The 22,061-nt window shown below is 34.9% G+C and overlaps 1 protein-coding gene across 1 annotated transcript in view; it reads left to right on the forward strand.

Moving 5' to 3' along the window:
• Positions 1-22,061, forward strand: part of Uba6 (ubiquitin like modifier activating enzyme 6) — a 62,340-nt gene that overhangs the window by 2,183 nt on the left and 38,096 nt on the right. Inside the window, exons 3-13 of the mRNA XM_005359419.3 lie at positions 3,788-3,882; positions 4,493-4,521; positions 8,325-8,419; positions 9,153-9,264; positions 12,891-12,971; positions 14,322-14,444; positions 14,586-14,709; positions 17,778-17,881; positions 19,341-19,403; positions 20,251-20,327; positions 20,803-20,869. Coding sequence (XP_005359476.1) covers positions 3,788-3,882; positions 4,493-4,521; positions 8,325-8,419; positions 9,153-9,264; positions 12,891-12,971; positions 14,322-14,444; positions 14,586-14,709; positions 17,778-17,881; positions 19,341-19,403; positions 20,251-20,327; positions 20,803-20,869 — 970 coding nt within the window. The remainder of the gene's footprint in view (positions 1-3,787; positions 3,883-4,492; positions 4,522-8,324; positions 8,420-9,152; positions 9,265-12,890; positions 12,972-14,321; positions 14,445-14,585; positions 14,710-17,777; positions 17,882-19,340; positions 19,404-20,250; positions 20,328-20,802; positions 20,870-22,061) is intronic.

Consider the following 22,061-nt stretch of genomic DNA (forward strand, 5'->3'; position numbering starts at 1 on the left):
ACAAGAGGCTTTCCTGATGTTCTTGATCATGTAGGAGTTACTTGAATTGTATAGTCAAATTATAGAGGATGATAATTTCAGTGTTTTCTCAAGAAAATATATTCCGTAGGAAATGGAAAAATCTGTAACTGAGTTACAGTTTGGATGGAGAGGGAATGGAGTGAGGGTTGTTTTTTTTTTAGCGAGCTATGGCGTGACTAGGAGAGTTCCACACATTTGTGTACCTAAAGATCCCTAGTTGGCGGTACTTCAGGGGGAAATGTAGAATTTTTTTGTCAGCATTTTTTAAAATTGTTGCTGCCTTTTAATCTACTGCTGTCCTAATGTAGCACTCTGCCAGAGCCACCCCCTAAGGGAATTCCTTCCCCTCAGGCACCAACTGTTTTCAAAGGCAGGAAAGGAATTTAACTAAATCTCTGTCCCTCTAAAGAACTCTAGATTCAAAGAGGCTGAATAGCAAGTCACTCACCTCCTCTCCTGTCTCTCCAGAAGCCCTCCTGTGTCTCCTCCCCTTCCCCCCCCCCCTTAAAAACCCTTCATCTGGCTCCTTCTTTCCCAAGTTTGTGATATACCGTGGTGCAGTTAGCTTTCCTTATATTTCTTGTTTGGAAATTGTTCACATGTGAGTTTAGTATTCCTGGAAAAAAATTGACCATTCATACCTTTATCTACCCTCATTTCCACATTCTGTTTTAAAAATTCCAATTTCACATATATTCAGCTAAAGAAGCACCACGACTTTCTCAGGCTGTATCTGTTTTCATGTTAGGAAGTTCTGGTGCTGACCTTCAGGTCATTAGTTCCATACACACTGTTCTTATCTTAGGTTTATATTTCTATCCTCTGGAGGGTTTTAGTTATATCTCCCTTTTTCTTGAGCATGTGGGTCATATTTATATTTGACAGGGTATCTCTCTCCTTCAGCTCTAGCATCTGTTATTCCTGAAGGTACACCTGTTGTTATGTCTAGTTCAGTATGGGTTGTATTGCCCTACTTTTTATATACTGGTAACTTTTTTATGGATGTCTCTGTGGATTTTATAGTTTTGGATTCTAAATAATGTTAGGTTCCTAAAATATTCTTTAGTTTTATTTAGAAACACAGTTAAATTACTAAAGAAACAGTATGTTCCTTTCCTGGCTTGCTTTTCAGCTTATGACCAAAAAGGAGTCTTCATTAAATTCAGAGCAAAATTTTCTTCACTGTTTATGTAATATTCTTAATACTGTATCTAATGCCCTTTGTATTGCGAGGTATTTTTGTGCTTAAGCAAAACACAAAGTTTCGTGAGCTCTATTTTACTAGTAGTGTTTGCTCCCCTTTTCCCTTGAGGTGATTCTTCCACATTAGATTTTTCCTTATGCGTTTGGTAATTTGTACTCAATTTAAGTTAGAGAACCTTTTGCTAATTTCTGCTCCCTCTTCACTTATTTCATGAAATTGTTTTTTAATATTTATGTATATATTTCCATGTGTGTATGCGCTCGTGCCATGGCATGTGTGTGCAGGTCAGAGGACAAATTGTTGCAGATAGTTAGGGCTCTTCTACCTTGTGGGTCTCAGGGCTTGAACTCAGGTCAGCAGGCTTGGTTACAGGTGCCTTTACCTGCTGAACCATCCTCTGACCAAACTCTGAATTCTTAAGTTTATAGCTCTTCAGTTTAGGGAGACCACCAGATTCCAGGTGCATTTCCCTCTCTCTGCTGCAACCTAGAAATTCTTCAGGTTACATCTAAACTAAGGCCATGAATGTGATGGTGCTCTCCATCAGCTTAAGGCCAGCTGGCTCTGTAGAGCTATGTAGTGAGAGCTACATAATGAGACCCTGTTTCAAAATTAAATAAACAAATAAATAAATTGAATCTTGCTTTGTTTTCTATCAAAAATTACTTTTAAGTTATTTTTTAGTGTTTGAATAAATTTCTATTTATTAATTCCAGTTATTTAAAACAGGAGAGTAAATCTGATTCCTATTATTTACCATTGGCCCAGAGAAGAGTTTCAGGTAACCAAAGCTGCCCATGAACCTAGGTACCTGAGTGAATTCCTGGTCTGCCTCAGGCGCTGGAACAGGCATGCAGCACCTGGCCCAGTTTACACAGTGCTGAGGTTGAACCCAGAGCATTGTGTGCTAGACAGTCATGAGCTGCGCATCCATATGCTTTTCCTATCTTAATGAACCTTTGAAATAATTCTTTAGAATTCAATTTGAATGAATCTCACTTTGAAATCACTCCATTTCTAACTTAAATACAAATAATCTTCTGTATTGCTGATTTCCCATAGATTCTGGTACTTCTGTGTATTACCTTACACAATTATTTGATTATCTCACAGTGCATGTCATAGACATTTTGCTGAGTATTTTACATTTTTACCTTTTTACTATATGACCCTTAATAGTACCATTGACCATTTACATTAATCAAGATGAATAAATCTCATAAATGTGGCTAGTGAGACGGCTCAGTTGTTGAGAGCACATAACTGCTCTTGGAGTTCCTAGCATCTGTACCAGGCAGCTCATGAACATCCTGTAACTCCAATTCCTGGGTGTCTGATACACCCTTGTGACCCCTGTGGGCACCCTATACACAGACCCCACCTATACATATAAATAAATCATGTTTGTATCAGAGGGAAATGTCAAGGGGCCCCAACCCTAGACAAAGAACTATCTACAGGCAGCTAAGGAATGCCTAGAGTGGGAGAAACCAGTCTTACCCAGGAGGAGCCCCAGTTGGTTATCTAAGACCAGTGGTCAACCCTGAAAGTGTGTACATATGAGTAACAGTATATGCAGGCTGAGCAGATTGTGTTCATAAGTTTAGGAATATATATTCATATGCAAGCTTGTTTTTAGGATTCATAACTTAACAAGATCCCAAGTGTGTTTTCCCAGGTTGTCAATGCAAAATAATACTCAAGAATTGCCTGGCCAGTTCCCCCAGTTCTCTCTCGCCCTCTCTTCCTTCCTTTCTTCGTGTGTGTGTGTGTGTGTGTGTGTGTGTGTGTGTGTGTGTGTGTGTGTGTGTGTGTTTTTTATTGCCGTGAATAAGTAGGCTTTATAACCTTATGGGTGTGTAAATCTTAATTGTCAAATGTACATCCTTTAGTTCCATCCTCCACAACCCTTCTATTTAGTCCTTTTGTGACTTTAAGTTTTTTCTTCTTTTTTTTAAATGAAACTTTTTTCATTTATTTTGCATACTGACCACAGTTTCCCATCAGTTTTTTTTATTTGTTTTACATACCAACTACAGTTTCCCCTGCCGCCTCTCCTCCTGTTCCTTCCCCTACCTCCCTTCTACCTGCTCCCCCTCCATCTACTCCTCTTCTGTCTCCATTCAGAAAAAGACAGGCCTCCCATGTATGTCAACAAAGCATGGCACATCAAGTTAGATGGGACTAAGCTAGGAGAACTGAATCTTCCCTCCAAGATCCTGTTTGTAGTCAATTTTAAAACAAAGATAACAGAATCAGATGCCTGTAGTGACCACTGAAATGATGAAATGAGCAGACAGGATGGAATGGAACAATGGCAGGTCCACCTCACAGCATTCCAAAAAGAGGAGAGTTCCTGCCTCCTGGAATGTGGATTGTAGCGCCAAAATTAATTTTCCAAAATGTCTTCTATAGTTAGGAGTTGAGTTGGTTTACTTTAAGTGCTATACAAATCATCTAAAACAACTCTAGACAGACTCATGTGTCATGGCTGTTAGTTTTCAAAACTTTAAGGCAGATTTTATTTTGATGAAATAATTATTTTGTTTTTTACATATATAGTCGACAGAGATATGTTCTTGGTGACACAGCAATGCAGAAGATGGCCAAGTCCCGTGTCTTCTTAAGTGGTATGGGTGGTCTTGGAGTAGAAATTGGTAAGCAATATTTTTTCCTATAATTCTTGTGATTCTTTTGAATTGCGTAAGATAAAGACTATAACTCTTATTTTCATTAGAAGAAATTAGATTCAAAGTGTTGATCAGAATTTTTGACAAAATATTTTGTAGCACAGGTATAGTCTTCCACAGAAAAACAAAAACACCTCTCATGTAGTAATTTTAATAGCTTAGTAGCTGTTAATTAAATGATCATTTGTTATGTTCTGTCTAGACGAGGTCTCACTATTTAAACCTGGCTATGTGGAGCTCACTGTGTAGAACATACAGGCCTTGAATTTATGACGACCCATCTGTCTTTGCCTCCTTAGTGCTGGGATTAAAGGCATGTGCCACCAAACCTGGCCAAATGATCATTCTTAATTCATTATGGTTGCATAGTATATTTATAAAAACCCTGAGAAGTGAATAGATATCTTTAAATGATGTGATTATGCAAAATGTATTTCATTTTTTTTACTCCTGGATTTTCTAATTTTTTTAATCAAGTAAAAAAATTATAGGTAACTCAGAAATGTGATAACGCCTCATGAAGTTGTATTTTGTATGAATTTGCAATGCTAAGTTATTTCTTTTTTTTCCTTTATAGCAAAGAATCTTGTTCTTGCAGGGATTAAAGTGAGTATACACCTGCGGTATGAAAAGTGGTTTGTTATGAACTGTTTCATTTTTGCTGATTTGAACTGATAATGTACTTTGCCTTATTGTTTCATTTTACATAATAGAATCATTAATGCTGCTATTTTTTAATTTTATTGAAAATTTAAACATAAAAAGTCACTTAACACCTTTTTTTTTTGTTTTTTTTTTTGTTTTGGTTTTATCGAGACAGGGTTTCTCTGTGGTTTTGGAGCCTGTCCTGGAACTAGCTATTGTAGACCAGGCTGGTCTCGAACTCACAGAGATCCGCCTGCCTGTGCCTCCTGAGTGCTGGGATTAAAGGCGTGCGCCACCACCGCCCAGCCACTTAACACATTCTTAATTACCTATCATACAGCTTGGGTCACCAACTCCACGTACTTGTGCTTTTCCTATATTTGCTTCTCATTTCCTACTGACAGCAACTGTTGAATTCTTTAAGAACTTCAAATATTTTATCGCTTTTAAATATTTTAGTATATATCTTTAATATAGCCATAACTTAGTGCCATTTAACACCTTAAAATCTAATAATTTCTTATGGCTTAAATTTGTTTTGTATTTCTCTAAAATCATTTACTGCAGATTTTGACAGCATCATTTATTATGTCTAGTTGGCATGGGCAAAATTTTCAGCTTTTTCTTCTGTTAGGCTCTCTGACAAGGCAGCAAAAAGTATTCAAAGGAGCTATAGTTGTCCTGGGAGTGGTCCATCAAAGAACGCTCACGTTTGGTTGTTGCCAGCTTTCTTTCTTTGTGGGCCTTAGGACTGCAGACCGTAGTTCCTTCCTGGCTGTGGAGCAGAGGTCACTCCATTTCTACCATATGGCTGTCTCCGTAGTGCTGCTGACAGTATGACAGCTGGCGTCATGAGGGACTAACCGGGAGAGGGACAGCACTTAACACAACAAAGTATATTCTTTAGCTCTAAGTTCAGAAGTCCAGCTCATAATCAAGAGAAGGGATTACGCAGCAGCCTAAATGTCACGAAGTCTGTATTGTTGCCACTAGCCTGAAAGCTAGCTAACATAAACATAAGATGCCCAGTTGAGAATTCAGCTTTGTTTCCTTGCAGTTTATTTTGTTCTAATCAGGAACCACGAGAATCTGTACACTGCAACTTTCTTTCTTTTAATTTGTAGGTTTTCTTTCCCTGATTGTTTTTCACATTAACTCTATTTATTAAAGAGAGTAGTCATTCTGTGACATAAATAGTGGCGCATGTCTAATTACAGCACTTTAAAAGCAAGAGGCTTGAAGAGCAAGCCTCGTCCTAGTCTACTAGAGAGTTCCGGGCCAGCCAGTGCTCCATGGCGAGACCTGTCTCCTACAAGATAGAAACACTGAAAAAACTATTTATTACATATAATTACAGCTTGTATTTTCTTATAAACTGGTAGTCATATCCAGATTCAAATTGTATTTGTTTCCTTTGACAAGACATTTCATAGGAAATACTATGTTCTGTCAAAAGGCGATATTCTGTTATTCTCTTTGTTATTGTTTTATCTATTACTCGTCATTGTTTATATTCATTAAGAGTTAGCAGTTGTCATTCTTCCTCATTTATTAGCTATAATATTTAGAAAGAAAATTTTATCTTTATTGATTACTTAATCTCACTAAATTGTAGACTGCATGTGAAAAGCAGGATAAATATTATACTGCATTTTCTGCTGTTTGCCACCTTCTATAAGTCATCGTGACCATCCCTCAGCTATGACTAATGAACTTTAGCTATATCGATGACGAATTTGTATATTTAAATATGCTGATGTTATGGCTTTATTCATTCTACATTCTATTTTTATTAGTACTAAATTGGTTCATCTTCATTAATGGATCTTCTTTAAGTTTCTGAATTCTTTTGATATAACCCCCTTAGTTTCTGTGACTTTAAGTCTTGTTGAGGAATAGAGATAAAACAAATCATCAGGAAGCACTAAAGTGTATTCAAGTTTAAAATTATAAGTTACTGCAAAATTTCTAATTCACTATAGGAATGATGGATTACTTCTTTCACTTTCTGTTTTTGTATTTTCTCTTATGTAAGATTCATTGTTTTTAATAACAGGTCACTTATTTGTCCTATATTATATTTAACTTCTATGACAGAGTTTCAGAATATCAATTTCAATATCACTCACAAATTATGGAAAATTAGTATTTTCTATCCTTTTCTAAAACCCTTTTCTTTTGACTGGTAGCTTTTTAAAGAAATTTATATTCAATAGCTCCCCCAGTTAATCATGCAAACAACTCAAAAATAGTTTAGATTATTTTGGGTTAGAGTCTCAGGTATCACTTTTTAAAATCAGTATTACTACTATAGGGTATTTATTTAATTCAAAATTAAGCAAAAAAATAAAAATATGTTCAAGTTAGCCTAGTTTTTTATTATGTTCTCTTAGATCATTCTCTTTTAATCTTATACTCTTCATTGTATTTAATAATAAGCAAATACATGTATACAGGAATATCCTATTCAAGTTTATGTATCTCTCTTTTCCTGTGTCTCTTAAAGTGCCTTGCTTTTTATTACTTAACAGCATGTCCATAAGATTACTCCATAGTGATGTTTTTTCTAGTTACTATAAAACTATAAAACTGTTTTTTATAGTTACATTTTGTGAGTATATCACATTATACCAATTTTCCCATGTTTATGTACATTTTGTTTCTAGTGTTTTTAATGGTAATACATCTGTTTAATAACCCTGGCTGTAAGTGTTTTTGATTTTCCCAAGAACATTTCTGGGACAGTGTTGCATGATCAGTAAAAACCCAGAGACAGATATTGGGGTTCAGGATGAATATCAGAAAAGCAAAGCTACTAAGAGAGCTCTTGTCTCTGAAATTTTCAGACTGAAAGAGCCATCCTGCCTCCATGAATCCTCAGATGGAGACCCAGTGCTGTCCCTCCTGCCTTGTATTCATTCCTTTCTAGTGCTGGGATTAAAGGTGTGCACCACCACTGCCCATTCTCTGGCTAATTAGTGTGGTTGCTGAGATTAAACATGTGTCCCACCACTGCCTGGCCTGTATGACTGATTAGTGTGGCTGCTTTGCCCTCTGATCTTCTGGCAAGCTTTATTTATTTGAAACACAAATAATATATCACTATAGGATAGATTTCTAAAAATAGGATTGCTCTGTTGAAGGGAAAATGCACATCATCTTACCAGACGTTACACTAAAGTACTATGGCACCTCATAGTACCACCGTAATGTGAGAGTGATTGAATCCCATCATCCTCTAACAGAATGTGCTGTCAGTTTGTTGAACTTCGCCAGTCTAATGAATGAGGAAGGTGTTACTTAGCATTTCGTTTTCAAGAGCAACAAAATAAATATATTCCAGTATGTTCCTTGTAAATTAAGAGCAACAAAATAAATATATTCCAGTATGTTCCTTGTAAATTAATGAGCTGTGGCATGATAAAAATTTACTCATTACCTTTATCATCTGGGGTATGGAATATTTTGAAGTGCTTTTATATAAATTTTTCTGAATGTTTTCTTTATGTTGATTTATATAACATGCCACTTTGATAAAATTTAAAGCTTCTCACTGTGTAGTTTCTCCATCAGGTTGTTGGAGTTTCTCAGGTGCTTATAATCTGTCTTCTGAATAAAGATGTAACTGTTTATCCTTTTCAGTTCTTACAACACTAAGTTCTCACATATATACGTCGTATTCTCAGTACACTGTAAATAGCCTTCGAGGTAGTATGCATCCTGGTTCTATTTTGGACTTAACAGGCGTTTTCCTCTCTTTGAAGGCACTGACAGTTCATGATACAAAAAAATGCCAAGCATGGGATCTAGGGACCAATTTCTTTCTGTGTGAAGATGATGTTGTTAATGAGAGAAACAGGTAAAGATATTTTGATACATTGATACATTGTCATGAGATTATTTTTTTAAAGACTTACATATGGAATGTTGTCTGTATCTAGAATGCCAGCTTAGTCATAGCTGTTTACTTTGTCAAGATGAATTTACCCTGCCTTAGATAAATGCATACTGGCGTATATTTCCTTTGTCATGGTTTTAAAATGAATTTGACATCTTTAAAGGAAGTTTTTTTTTTAATTCCTTAGCAAAGTAATGGGTTTTATTGTGACATTTTATACACATCTACCTTTATAGTTAGCTTTTATCCCCTTGCCCCACACACTGACATTCTCGGCCCTCTTCACCGTCTCTTCATTGATTTAGATTGTCCTTCCTCCTGCTTTCATGACATATGTTCCATTTCCTTTTTCTGGTGCCTGCCTTGTCCGTGCTTATATACTCTTTATTCCCTCTGATAGTCCCTCCTCCTACTCCTGTGTCTAAAGAAATCTCTAGCATTGCTATCACTGAGACCTTAAGCTTGGAGACCAGAAGTAAAAGGGCATATGTAAAGATTGTGAGGCTTGCTGCAGCATGTGATGATGTGTCTTAAGATTGTGTAGCTATCTGTAAAAATGAATAAAAATTGTGTTTATCTATAACTTACTTAGTTTTTGTTAAAATTACATGTGCTGGGCCCTCTCATGTTCTTCAAGTATCTAATGAAACTGAGTATAATAAATGAGAGGTTGGTAAATGTGTTTATTTTCTAGGGCTGAAGCTGTACTTCGTCATATTGCAGAACTAAATCCATATGTTCATGTCTCGTCATCCTCTGCCCCTTTTGATGAAACCACAGACCTCTCCTTCTTAGAAAAATACCAGGTTAGTATTTTGTATTGTGTTATTGATAGAGTCCAAGGAAGTAATAGCCTATTATATTATAGCCTAATATAATAGGAAGTTTAGCCTAATATATTGAAAAGCAGAATGAAAAAAGTCAAGTTAAAATTATATCTATTAAATGTTCTTTTTGAGAAAAAATTCTAATAACTCCTGAATGTAAGCTGGGTATTTGGCAGTAATATGCAGTTGAAATTCATTGTTTTTTTTTAACAATATGTATTTATTGTTTCTGCTCTATCTTTTTGAAGTTAAAACTTAGTTGATAAACAGTGCTTAATAAACACTACAGAGTTTAAAATAAGTATGAATAAATTATACTGTAGAAGAGAGAAATAAGGAAAAGTTTAAGAAATTAAAAGAAAATTCAGCTTAGGTGGAAAGGTTCACTTTATGAGATTAGATTTCTAGAAATAGTATAAGTCAGTATCAGGCTGGAGAGGTGATTCTTGAGTAAACTGCTAGCTATCGAAGCAAAGGGACTGAGTTCAGATCCTCAACACCCATACTGATCCCCATTGCTTGCTGGCCATCGAACCTAGGTAATTGATGAGCCCCAGGGTCAATGAGAGACTGTCTCAGAAAAGCACAGTGGAAAGTGATAGAGGAAGATACTAGATGTCACCTCTGACTTATGTGAACACACTGCACAGAAGAAAGAAAGCATTAATATCAAAAAGTTTCAGCTGAGAATTCTCCCTTAAATTAAAAACATGGTGGAGCTTGTACTAGATTTTATATAATTCGCACCCTAATATATGACCCTGTAATGTTTCATAAATATCAACAGAAAACATGAGGGTATAACCCATAAACATGATCCATCAGAAATATAAATTTTGACATGCATAGAAACCCAAGAAATAAGAAAAAAAAAAGTAATTCAACTAGATTTACTCTACTCTAGAAGCCTATCCTTCTAAAAGGAAAAGGTCGTTTCAAGATTTAAAAAAAAAAAAAAAAACATAAACTGAAGGATTTATTATTACCAGACCAGGCTTCCAAAAGACACTCAAGATCCAGATCCAGAAGCAAAAGAACCGTAGCTAGCCTTGAGAATACATAAAGTATGAATCCCGTTTGTAAAGATGACACAGAGAAGAATGAAAAGAGCCGGGCCACGAAGACGAAAAAGTCACATTTACAAGTACCCTCATTCAACAGCCAATAAACTGTTCAACAGAAACCTTACATGACCAAGAGGAAATGGAATGGCATTTTTTTTTATCCCATGAAGAAAGGCAGACTTAAATGAGCACTATTCAAAACAATAAGAAAAACACAAATTCTTACATTGTATTAATTCTAAGTGTAGTTGGGACTTTATTCCCTAGTTAGATGGCACAAAACTAATCAAAACCAAGAGTCGACAGTATACAGTCTGCGAGAGACTCACTTCAGTGGTAAACACACAGACTAAAAGCGGAATGTTGGGGAAAAGATATTCCTAGCCTGGGATGATGGCGTGAGTAAGAGTGCTTTCTCTGCAAGCATGGGGAACTGAATTCATATCCCGAGCACTCAGAGGAAAGCAGGGCATGGCTTTGCCAGCATTGAGGTGGGAGTAAGACAGGGGTGCTGAGAACTGTCCTAGCTGTCCGAGCCATTGTAGCTGAACTAGTGAGCTCTGGCTCAGTCAGGGCAATACGGCAGTCCTCTTACTATAGAAAAAGACACTTGAAGATTCTCCTGGCTTTCAGATGTGCATACAGGGTTACACATACACACGCACACCCACGTGCATGGTGATGTAAACCAAAAGTGAGCAGGAGTAGGTATTCTTAAACAGAGTAACTGTAAGATGAAAATAGCCATTTAGTTAAGGGATCAGTTTAGTAATACCTAATAAGTGGGATCCAGTACAGTGTTAGAGGAGGACTTGAACCCTGCAGTTTCATCAGTGGACAGATCATCACACACAGCAAGATGGTTGTGGTGACACATACCTCATTCCTGTTATTTGAGAGGCAAACAAAGAAGGATTGTCACAAGCTTAAAAAAATGCTGGGGAAAGAGTGAGTACAAGGCCTGCCAGTTGTACATAGTAACGATACCCTTTCTCAGTCCCCCCACAGAAAACAGTGCTGAGGTACTATAGATAATGTACTGGGCAGCAGACATTTACAGAACATTTCATCCAACAAGAATATACATCCTCAGCACATGAAACAGTCCTTAAAATATATTATGTATTAGGACATAAAAACAAATCTTGAGTCATTCACAAAATTGCAGTAGTGGAGATTAGGCATGTAGATTTATTGCTACATTGTTTACTAATATGGGCGAAACTGAATTTCAATTCCAGCGTCAGATAAAACTACATATAAGACATGTCTGTAATCCTGCCACTGTGAAGATAGAAGCAGGAGAATCAGAAGCTCATGATTTTTAGCTACACACCAAATTCAAGGCTCCCCAGGACTACATGAGGCCTTGTTTCAAAGGAAAAGGAAATACTGTGTGTTCTTTGACCACTATGTTAAGAAAGAAAGAGAGAAGGAAGGAAGGAAGGAAGGAAGGAAGGAAGGAAGGAAGGAAGGAAGGAAGGAAGGAAGGAAGGAAGGAAAAATAGCAAAATAAACTTCAAAAATCTCACTGCAATTAGAAAGTCATTATTTAAAAATGATAACATGTCAGCAAGAATCTACATAAAAAAAGAATTTTCATATCATATTGGCAGAAGTACAAGTTATACAATTCTGGGAAGAATGATCCTTAAATTAAAAATCTTGTGTTCTAAAATTTTCTCAGTGGTTAAGTGCACTTTTGCAGAGAACCTGGGTGTTAAGTCCCAGCAACTACATCGCAGTTCACAACCTTCTCTAACCCAGGGAATCACAGGCCTCCGCTGCCACCAGGCTTGCAAGTGGTGCACAGACATGCATGCAAAAATAAAAACAACCATAGACATAGTTTTTAATTAAAAAATATTAATAGTTATGGCTGAAAAGATGACTCAGCAGTTAAGAGCTCTGCCTACAAGAAAGTATTTGGCCTCAATAAGTATAAATTATATTAAAATCTTGTTTTCACACCTACTTGTATCACAGTGTTAATAAAAAATTACCCATTGAAAAGTATTTGTCTTAAAAAATAATATTGTATAATATATAAATTGTTAATATGATACATTAATAATAATACAGTAATGCTAATATTAATGTGAAGCAAAGCTATTTTGTGAAACTGTTGAATGCAGAAATTAGAGATTTATTACCAAGATCTTTTAAAAATTATAATAGTCACTCTTTCAGCTTGTCTGAAAATAATGTTTTGGTGGCTATATTAGTGCTTGCAGGATAGTGACAGAAATCTCAACCTTTTTTGGGAGACTGCAAACACAATATATGGTGTTATGGTTTGCTTCCAGTTGTGAGTCCTTTGTAGTAAAGGAATTTATTTAATATGAGTATATGTTCTCTTTACTTTTATTTTCCATTTTGTACTTCTATAATTATTAATCCTAGAACAGAATACAACATAGAATAGTAACTATCTTGTGAGGATACCTATAATTCTTTGGCAATTAGAATTGACATGCTTGTATTTCGAAAGTTGTATTTTATAAAAGTAATTGTGTACTTTCTGGTCTTTATTCTCAACAGTGCATAGTATTGACTGAGATGAAACTGACATTACAAAAGAAGATCAATGACTTTTGCCATTCTCACTGCCCTCCCATTAAGGTAACATAATTTAATAATGAGATGCATTTAACTAAAGGAAGAATATTTTTAATATTAAAACTTGGAGCTTTTCACTGTTATATAAATAGTCTTTATGTGTACGATCATAAGTAAGATTTTTTTAAAAATAAACTTTATACCTTGAAAGTTTGTAAGTAGCCAAGCATATTGGTGCAAGCCTCTAGTCCCAGCACTAAGGAGGCAGAAGCAACCAGGTAGATAACTTTGAGTGCCAAGGTGAGCCTGGTCGACATATCAAGTTCCAAGCTAGGTAGTAAGACCCTGTGTACAAAATACAGCAAAGAAAAAACTTAGAAACAAACATGCGAGTGTGCGCGCACACACACGCACGCATACGCTCGCCAAATTAAGAAGGTCCAGGTATTTAAATCTCAGTTAATTCTACACAGAGTAGCTACTCTACAGCTGGAGACCTCCATGCTGGCTTTTACACTTTGACTGTAGAATGTGCTATCTACCACCAAGAACAAATATCTATGATGGTCAGACCTGGGACAATTAGCTTTATCTCTTTCATAACTTTGTCCATTGACTTCTTCCAGTCCTCCCTCACCCTCTAATATTTATACTTCATGTTCTCTTTTCTATGTGTTACATTGTCCCACTGGCACATTTATTTACATATTAGCATATATTATTGGCTACATAATATGTGTGATTTTTCTTCTGAAAATATGTGACCTTTCTTAATATTAAACATTTTAAGTCCTTCCATTGTCATACAAATTTTGTGACCGCATATTTTTAGAACTGAATAAAAGCAGTAGTAAGAGCTTTAAGCACAAAGAAATAATATCTTTAAAGATTTTTGAGATGGAGACAGTGCTGTTATTATAAAAATTACTTTTCATAAAGCAGTTGTAATTGTGTTAAACAACCTCATATATACCCTTAATGGTGTTTAGTTTGCACTTTGACCTCTGTACCTTAACACTAACTTATTTCCACTAACTAATGCTTTTGGTTAAGTGTATGCTCATTTCTGTTTCTGTAAAATAATGAGATTTCATTATAGACCATTAAACCAAGATAACTGTTTCCTATGTATTGGAACTTGAAATTTATGACCAAGCCAGATTTTTTTGTTTCTGACACAACCTGGAGTAAGCAATGGGGATACAATGATGGTACTTTTCTCAGGTAACACTCACTAAATACCACATTTCTTAATTCCCAGACTGATCTATAGATGATTCATTCTATACATGATTATTTTTACATTTCAGAGAATGTACTTCATTATAAATGAAGTTGTCATGAAATGTCATAATATAATTGAGGTAGATTTTTTTCCTATTAACATAAGCAAATTTATTTTTCTCTTTTCAGTTTATTAGTGCAGATGTACATGGAATTTGGTCCAGGTTGTTTTGTGATTTTGGTGAGGAATTTGAAGTTTCAGATACAACAGGAGAAGAACCAAAGGAAATTTTCATTTCAAACATAACGCAAGTATGATTATAGTATTTGATTTTAATAAAATTGTTAGGTATAGGCTGCTAACTTTTAATATTTATAGACCATTATTTTTAAAAACTTGCAAATAGTAATAAAATATACAAACTTGGTTGTCAATGGTACTCTGATTTTTAGGCTAATCCAGGCATTGTCACATGCCTTGAAAATCATCCTCACAAGCTTGAGACGGGACAGTTCCTAACATTTCGAGAAATTAATGGAATGACAGGTTTAAATGGATCTGTACAACAGATAACTGGTAAGTAATGTGTGTTATTAATTCCCTTTTAGTTATTCAGCATATTTATAATCCTCCTTTACTCAGTGTTTGGAGCACATCGCCTTGGACATGAGTCATATCTTTTAGCCTCTGATCGTTTTACAAGGGAAGATATGCTAAACAGAGGTATTATTAAAAGGAAGAAAGTAAAGAAATACACTATGAGAGTATACAAGTTGAAATTTTAAATACTAACATTTAAAAAGACAGTTATGAAAAATGCTAGGTGAGCAGAGATTCCTACTTGAGCCACCTACTTTAGGAGTGTATAAAGTCGTGTAGGCTTTGGTCAGTGGAAAGATTGTCAAAAGTGCTGTGTTCCTTGGCTTGAATAAGAGTGGTTTTATAAGCCAACAAGTTTGGAATCTTTTTTTTTTTTTTCCTTGTCTTTTTCCTTTTGACGGACTTAGAGATTATTGCTCAAAGGAGAGAGAAGATACTAAGAGCAGAGCTTAGAGAATATTCATGTTTAAATGGAAAGATGGCCAGACATTTTATCTGGCCCACTTGAGATAATTCATATCGGTATCAATCTACATAATTTGTGTTTTACCTGCTTGTATTTAAGACATAAAGACAGTGCTAGACAACATGCAACTTAACCTTGTGTCGTGTTTATATATTTGAAGGAAGATGGCTCAGTTTTCTCTTTAGGGAATTTGATAAATAACGACATGAGTGGTTGCAGCAGTTGACATGATGGCCCTTTAGTAAGGGTCCTCTTTCTCCACACCCTCACCAGCATTTATCATCATTTCTTTCACTTTAGTTTGTTTGTTTTGTGACTCTTTTAATTCGTAACTCCTTGATGACTAAAAATGTTGAACACGTTTAAAAATATATATTGATGTATTTTTTATTTTTTTTCTTGAAAACTGTTTAGCTCATTGACCCATTTATTGAGTAACACTTTTATAGATTTTTTGTTTTATTTTATGTGGTTGAAATTATGTATTCTCAATATTAGCCAGTTGTGAAGTAAGCTGTCAGATAACCTATTTCTCCTCTATGGGCTCTCTGCTCACCCTGCTGATAGCAAACTTTTCAATTTGACGTTTGAGTACATCTGTCTTAAGTGCAGGTTCAGAACATGATGAATTTGTATCTGTTTAAGGAAGCTTGATAATTTAGGTTTATATTTGCTTACATTGGTGATGATATAGTGTTTCATGGTGATGATAATCAGATTCTTGGAGGTGCAGATATAGGAAAAAGTTGCCTGATAGCAAAGAATGAAGTTTTTATTTTTTATTTATTTTGTTTTGCGAGGGTTTTCGTTTGTTTGTTTGTTTTTGTTTTTCAAGACAGGATTTCTTTGTGTAGCCCTGGCTGTCCTCTAACACACAGAGATCTGCCTCTCTGAGTTTTGGGATTAAAGACGTGCATCACCACTGCCAGGCAAAGTTTTTTACTTTAAAACACACTTTTTTTTTAACCAAAAAATTACTTTTGAGTGAAAGTTGTTAATTGAGCTGTTGTTAAAAAGCTCAAATTTTAACATTTGTTACTTGGTACTTACTGCCTTAAGATAGTTTTATTATATGCAAAAAATGTTAAATTGCTAAAAGTAATACATGTTTATTGTAGAACACCATATGTGTATATACTATATATATAAATATATGTGTAAATATGTATGTACACATTGAAAATAGGATTGAGTGAACACCACCTTAGATTTCCTCCTTAAAAAAATTTTAAAAAAGCAAATAAGCTTGGTGTCTGCTTACTTTTCTATTTAATGTATTACGATTGGCCACTTGCTCATATATTTATAAGTGTTATAAACTTGTGTGGTAAGTTAGGTTAGTTTTTGATGATTAAATGGTCCAATAACAAAGTGGATTGTGAATATAAAGTTTTCACACATCCTTGGCTATTCCCCCTCAGTAGTTCTCCATCCATCACGGGTTTATTCTGTATCAGTAGCAAGTTTGCTTACACTTTCTTGCACAGAAAGTGCCCGTGTGTTGTAGCTTTTTGCATTTTCATATTAAAAATGAGTTTAAATATCTTGATCTTTGGTTGGCACTGTTTTCTTTCTCTTTAATGTGAATCGTATGTTTTGCTAGTTTCCTGCTGACCGTCTTCTTAACAGTTCCCAGGACTCTTAAAAAAGGAAACTGCAGCCAGGCAGTGGTGGTGCACGCCTTTAATCCCAGCACTGTGGGAAGCAGAGGCAGGCGGATCTCTGTGAGTTCAAGGCCAGCCTGGTCTGCAAGAGCTAGTTCCAGGACAGGCTCCAAAGATACAGAGAAACCCTGTCTCGAAAAAAAACAAAAAAAGGAAACTGCATGAAAGTAAAACTGCCCAGCAAAGTCAAAAGATAAATGCCAAAGTAGGAGTACTACTTGACAGAAAAATATATCTTAATGCTGATAATGAACATTATTCTTTAATAATAAGTGTCTCTTGACTCTGCTGTGGAAGCTCTGTTTTCATGCAGTCTGTTTTTTTTTTAATCACAAACTTTTTCAGGCTTTCCACATTTTGAGTGTTTAAAAAGAGCCTCCTCCTGGTTCTAAAAGTAATTTTTCTCCAGTGTTTTTATATATATTTTTCAAGTTGGCATCTTTTTAATATTATTTAAAATTAGCCACATGGGATATTTTCTCTAGTGGTCTGCTTTCTTAAAGATTTATTAAATAATCCTATTTCCCTCCACTGGTTTAAGGTTCAATCTTTATTTACCACTTTATTTTGTTTCTGTGTACTTGAATGTATTTCTCAGGTCCTCAGTTTTTTTCCTTTTATATGTTCATGTACCAGTAAAATTTTTATTAGCATGATCTAGCGATTTTTAATATATTTTAATATTTTATAGTAAGAACTTCAAACTTCTTTACTCTCTGGTTTTCCTCAAATATTTTTAAGTTCCAGAGCCCATATTGGAAGAAGTACTTAGTATGACCCCTAACAAATTGCCGACCCTGTAAAAAATAAAAAGATTTGTTTTAGAATCTTACTTTTATAAATAGAGAATAATATCTTTGTGATAAAACATCTTAAAATTTAAATACCCATGTGTAATGTTTATTTTCCCCCAGTGGTGTCACCGTTTTCGTTCAGCATTGGTGATACTACAGAACTGGATCCATATTTACATGGAGGCATAGCTGTGCAAGTGAAGACTCCTAAAACATTTTGCTTTGTAAGTATTTTTTTTTTGTTTTAGAAAAAGAACAACACAAAAAAATGCTTACTTAATTCAAATTAGCTTAAAAAACAAACTGTTCTTTTTTTAAAATTTATAACCTATAAACAACTTAGGGACACACTGATACTATAAAAATAACATATTGAAAAAAAGACAGGGCTGTGACTCACAAACTTCCTTAGTATGTGTAGCCCTCTATACTGCAGAATTAGGCAAATATACATAAGCTTATACAATTTTATAACTGGAATAACTTCTGTATATGATTGAGGTATGTGGTTATATATCTGAAAGGAGCTATACCTTCCTAAATAATGAATTTAATCATAGAACTAAAAGATAATGTATTTTCAAATTATTATTGTTTTATTACTCAATTGTTAATTCAGGTCATTACAGTTTTAATCTGTATTATGTTTGAAATTTAGCATAATTTCTTTGATGATTTGTAGTGTAAGAAAATCATTAGCTGCTAACTTGAGTATAGACTCTTGTCTCTTAGAATGACAGAGCACCATGCATGCTGCCTCTCAGGGACGTGTAGCGTGTTTTAATTGCCAGGCTGTTGATGGTGGTGATGTTAAAGGTGTTAGGGAGCTTTTTCACGTTCTGAAAGTTTTAACTTCTTTAATTTTGTTTGTTTTTCTTCAAGACTTTGCTCAAATCAAAGTTAAGCCAGTTAAAATAGGGGCAGCTAGTCAGGTTTGCTTCTGTATAATTTCTGTTGCTCTATTCCTAATTAAATAATTTTGTGCATCAAATTGTTAATTTCAATTTTTTTCATTTCTTTGCCTGTGTATTCTTACCTTAGACACATAAGGACTGCAACTCAGAATATGTACCCAAGACTTACTAGGCATAACTAGTCTTTGTTACGTGATGATATCAGAATACATGGTAGCTTTTACATTAGAACAAAGCCTTAAATCAGACTGGTGACACATTGCATGAACATTTGCCAATAAAACTGATGGTACAAAGAGATACAATATAGGTCACACTGAAGCCTCCAGGGCCACCAGGACAGAAGAAGAGGTGTTGGAGAGGCAGGAAAGAGGGAGAAGCAATGAGATATTTCTGTTGTTGTTTTGTTTTGTTTGTACTTGTTTACTGTGTTTTGTTTTCTTTTGCATGGGTGGCTGGCAGGAACAAGGGGAAGATATGGGGGGACCATAGGGAAGCCCTGAGGTAAACAGAATTGGGGTGCATGATGTGAAAGTCAAAAAGAGTCAATAGAAAAGTTTTTTTTAAAAAATTGGAATTGTAAAGATTTTCACTAATTCTTCTGAAATGGCTATGTAGAACAGCCGGGTTTTGCTGCAATCATAAGATATTAGTGAACAATGTGTCGGTTCAGCCCTGGAGAAGGATGCTTTGCTGTGAGTACGCTGACATATTTGGTGAAATAAGTCACTCAATTTTCTGTGAAACAATACTGCTCTTTTTCTCTTAGGAATCCCTGGAGAGGCAGCTCAAACATCCCAAGTGCCTTATTGCAGATTTTAGCAAACCTGAGGTAAATATTTACTTTGCAGGTAGTAGAGTTGTAGATGGGATTTTAAATTTCTATCATTAAATTATGTTCGAATAAAATGAAGTTGTACTTCAGTAACTTGTCAGCTTTGATAATTAAAAAGCAATTTAGTAGTGGGTAGGATGTTAATACAAGATTTTCTTAGCCATGTTTTTTAGACATTTATTCATTTTGTGTGCAAGGGCGGTGGGAGGTGGGCAGTCGGGGTGGCACAGCACCCGTCTAGAGATTGAACTCAGGTCATCAGACCCGGTGGTAGGCCATTTCACTGGTCACAGGGTTTTATGTGGTACAACATAAAAAAAACAACCTTAGACACATGTTATATTCTACTTTATATGACTTGATCTGAATTTTTTAAAGTAAGTAAGAAATTAACAGTGTCCAAATTTATAAACCCTTAATATAAAAAGATTAGGTGTTCTTGTATAAATGCTTTTTGGAATGGTTTTAGTTTTGTTTTTTTTAGGCAGGGTCTCTACATAGCCACAGCTGCCCTGAAACTCACTCTGCTGACTAGGCTAAAGAGACCCGCTTTCTTACCTGCGTCCTGAGTATGGGGATTGAAGGTTTCTGTCAGCACACCTGGCTGTACAAACTTTTTCCTTTGTTGTCCAGCTAATGCTGCATGTGAACACCTAGTAAACTTGAGTCATTTGGAAATGTCTTAAAGTACTTTACACTCTTGAAGTCAAGTTATTTAACTTTTCTAATGGCATTCATCTTATACTTTTTATTGTAAAGGGTGAAAGTAAATAATACTTGAAAAAAAATTGCCCTAGTCCATAGCACTTAACAAATGCTAGACAATTTTTCCTGTTTCAAATAGGCACCTTTACAGATTCATGCCGCTATGCTTGCCTTGGACCAGTTTCAGGAAAACTACAATCGTAAGCCAAATATCAGGTAATGCTTTTCATTTAAGGTAACTGTTCTCTTTTTTATGAAAACTGCGTAAACATATCATTGAGGGTCACTTATTGGTAGGAGTGGAAAAATCAGTGTGTAAGAATGTAATCATATTGCATGGGAGCTTTTCATATTTGAAGACTTTAAAATCTGTAACTTTTAAACCAAAACCTGCTGATGTTGAACTGTTAATCTCTGGTAATATTTTCTAGCCTAAATCAGGAATTACAAAAGGTTTCTTGCCTTATAGGTTTAAATCTAAATCTCATGTGCTGTCTTAGAGGACCATTTTTGAAGTAATAGATTCATAAGAGAGTAACTTTGAAGTTAGCTAAAACACTAACTTCATTTTTTTTATACTAGTGGATTTTCTTTTTCTTATTTATATATGTATCTTATGATTTAGTTTTGAATATGACTTTGGTGGCAATTCAAAAGATTGAAATTGAGGTATTTTGTTTTATAATTGTAGATGTCGGCAAGATTCAGATGAACTGTTGAAACTAACAATATCTATAAGTGAGACACTGGACGAGAAGGTAAATACTTAAAAAATTGTGGTTGACTGAGTTTTGTTTATAGCTTAAATGTTCTCTGTATAAATATCTCCCTACATTCAGACCTCCTTGTGCTGCCTACTGATTCTCTGTCATTAAACTAGTTTTTTGCTTCATTTATTTTACTTTGTGTATCTATAAAATTAGATTAACTCGCAAGGTGTTGTGGACATTACATAACTTGGTTTCATAAGGTTTTTAGAATACTGTGTGGCATTTAATTCTTATTTGCTGCTTTTGATTTTATAATAGTGTTGGTTTTGTTCTGTGAATACAAATATGTTTTAAAAATTTCTCCTACAAATACATACAGATTTTTATATAAACAAATATTTTCATTTCTCTTGTTAAGATACCTAGAAAGATATTACAGTCATGTAATACATGTAAAAGAAGATGATTAAAATGAGAAATTGCCCCTTTTTTTGAGACTTTGTAACCCTCTGTGGTCTAAAACTGTATGTATGTAGACCATCCTCAAGTTCAGAAAGATTCACCTCTCCTTACCTTCTGGTTGCTGAAAATAAAAGGGTACACTTTATACCCACCCCTATGGTTTTCAGAACAGACAGTTTTCTTTCTCACAAGATCTGGCTCAGTCTCAGTCTCAGCAACCTCTTCAGAACTCTGTTTCCTTTCTGATATAACAGCATTACTATTTAAAAATGTATTGCCTAGATTTGATCTGCATTTCACTAAAATAACAGTGAATTTATACATATTTTTATATGACTATTGTACATTTTTAATTTTATTTTTTAACAATTAGAGTTTCTATAATTTTTAGCTTTTGAGTCTTTTTTAAACACATTCTATAAATATTCTCTTTTACTTATTTATCCTTTTTTTCTAAAGTTTATGCCCATTTCTAAAAACTTTAGAATTTTGCAATTATAACTTCAATCCCAGGACTTTATCATGCAAGGCAGGCACCTGCCACTGAACTACATCCACAACCATGAATGTTAACCAAGGCCACAAAGTTCTTCTGTGCTCTTCTAACAGTTTTATAATTTGGCAGGTTATAGTTTCCTTAAAAATCTTGTGGAACTCATCAGTACAACAGCTCCTGGGCTTTGTTTTGTTGGGATGCTCATTTACTTCTGCTTCACTCTGTCTGCTCATTGTATATCCACTTAGTTGCTTTTGTATCACTTGGTTCTATTTTGATAAG

The sequence above is a fragment of the Microtus ochrogaster genome, linkage group LG1 (genome assembly GCF_000317375.1).
Source record: "Microtus ochrogaster isolate Prairie Vole_2 linkage group LG1, MicOch1.0, whole genome shotgun sequence".
Lineage (NCBI taxonomy): Eukaryota > Metazoa > Chordata > Mammalia > Rodentia > Cricetidae > Microtus > Microtus ochrogaster.